The following is a 1873-nucleotide window of genomic DNA, read 5'->3' on the forward strand; positions in this document are numbered from 1 at the left end:
GTTTCAACCGCTAGCGCTGTTGGATCTCTGACCTTTCGGGCTTTATCACCTGGGGTGGGGTGGGTGATGAGAGGGAAGGGATGGGGAGTCAAGGCAGGAGAACGCTCTCGATTTCCCGACCCACCTCCCGTCATATCTCATGTCATATCTACCTGGTGTTCTACCCGTTCTACCTGTTACTTTTTTTCTTCCGCGAAACCCCAAATTGCCATCACTGCTCTGGCCCTCTCCCAGATCCCCAGATCCGGATGTCTGTCTCAGGGAACGTCAAAGGAACATGCCCGAACGAGGTCCTCCCCTCTTCCCACCTCCCAGCCCTCGCCTCCTGCCTCCCCCGGTGTCACCCGCGCCTCCTCCCTCGCTTCACCTCCCTCTAAACAAGAATCCGGCGCAGTCAGTTCTAGACCCTGAGCATCTCCCGCGTCGCTGGCGAAGGGAGCCGGAAGGAGAGAAAATGCGCACGGAGCGGGTTGCGCCGCGACTCCATGGTGAGGGGACGGGGCACGGAAGGTGGAAAGGCGCTCCCTCCTCCCTTTTTTCCTGCCTATGGTGGGCAGTTGGTGACACACAGTAAACGCTCAATAAATGTTTCCGCTACTCCATCTCCTTGGAATTAAGAGGATGCTCCTGGGCGCCCCTCATGCCACACAGCTCTGGTGTCTGGAAACTGTGGTCGCCGGAGCCATCGTCGGTCCTCCCGCTTTCTCTATTTTAAAAGCCATTTCAAACCTCCAGCGGCCTCGCCGCCTCTGCTGCAGACCTTCCAAGCCCTTCTGAAGCCAGAATGATTTCTCCCTAATTCACTACCCCTGCTTAACACATTCGAATGGCTCCCGCTTGTTCTCGGACCAAATCCAAAGCCCTTGGCGCCACCTTTGAGAGCCTCCGGACCTGCTGACTCCCCATACCTGGGCTCTGAGCTCCAGCTCCAAGATGCTGCGCGCCCTCCCATCCCCGCTGCTCTCTCTGCCCGGCGCGCCTTTCCCCGCCTTCCCTTTCTCTCACTCTCCCTGGCTGAGCCCTCTCAGCCTCCAGGTCTCCGGGAAGGTTGTCCCCAGGCCAGTGGGGCCCCTGCAGGTCCTCAGCCTTGGGCGGGGTGGGGGCAGGGGGTGGTCGCACAGCGGGAATTGCCACCAGCGCGTCCCGGCTTCACAGCGCGCTCGTCCAGGGCGCGGCGCCGGCCCAGCCCAGTGCTTGGCACAGTCAACGACCACAGGGAGGAGAAAGTGAAAGCAGGAGCGGACCTTCCCACCTGCCGTCCCCGTCCCCTCAGAACGGAGTCCTGGGGCCGGCTGCTCGGCCCTGTCCCTCTCTCTCTCTGGCTCAGTCCCCTCACTCTGATACGTCTCCTCCTCTCAGAGCCTCCAAGGAAGGGCGTGGGCGCTGGAAGGAGCAGGGCTCAGCCGGGTGCCCCTCCCGCCAGTCCCCGCCGGGGCTGAGCCTCTTCTGTCGCCCGCAGGAGACAGAAATCAAGGTGGAAGTACCGGAGTACCTGGGGCCGCTGCTGTTTGTGAAACTGCGCAAACGGCACCTCCTTCAGGACGACGCCTGGTTCTGCAGCTGGATCTCCGTGCAGGGCCCCGGAGCCGGGGACGAGGTCAGGTTCCCTTGTTACCGCTGGGTGGAGGGCGACGGCGTCCTGAGCCTGCCCGAAGGCACTGGTGAGCGCGGGGCTGGGGGTGTCAGGAGGCCTCTGGGGTGCGAGAGAAGCTGGGGGGATGCGCGTGTGGAGAAGAGAGCGCAGGATGGAGGTGCTGGAACCTGGAGCCCCGGGGTCTTTGGGGGTGTCGAAGGGGCGGTGGCTGCAGCTGGCACAGAGTGGCTGGAGCCTGGGGGAGGGGCCACACAGAAGGACGGGGTGATGAGGCTCTCC

General features: G+C 62.9%; 1 protein-coding gene across 1 annotated transcript; it reads left to right on the forward strand.

The window, feature by feature from the left end:
- Positions 1-72: 72 nt before the first annotated feature.
- Positions 73-1858, forward strand: LOC108524651 (arachidonate 15-lipoxygenase-like; the record flags this gene model as incomplete). Its single annotated transcript, XM_017865725.1, has 2 exons — positions 73-488; positions 1460-1858. Coding segments are annotated over exons 1-2 (402 nt in total), but the record flags the coding sequence as incomplete, so codon positions are not given.
- Between the last annotated feature and the right edge of the window lie 15 nt (positions 1859-1873).

Source organism: Rhinopithecus bieti, unplaced genomic scaffold, assembly GCF_001698545.2.
Source record: "Rhinopithecus bieti isolate Rb0 unplaced genomic scaffold, ASM169854v2 repeat_15429, whole genome shotgun sequence".
Lineage (NCBI taxonomy): Eukaryota > Metazoa > Chordata > Mammalia > Primates > Cercopithecidae > Rhinopithecus > Rhinopithecus bieti.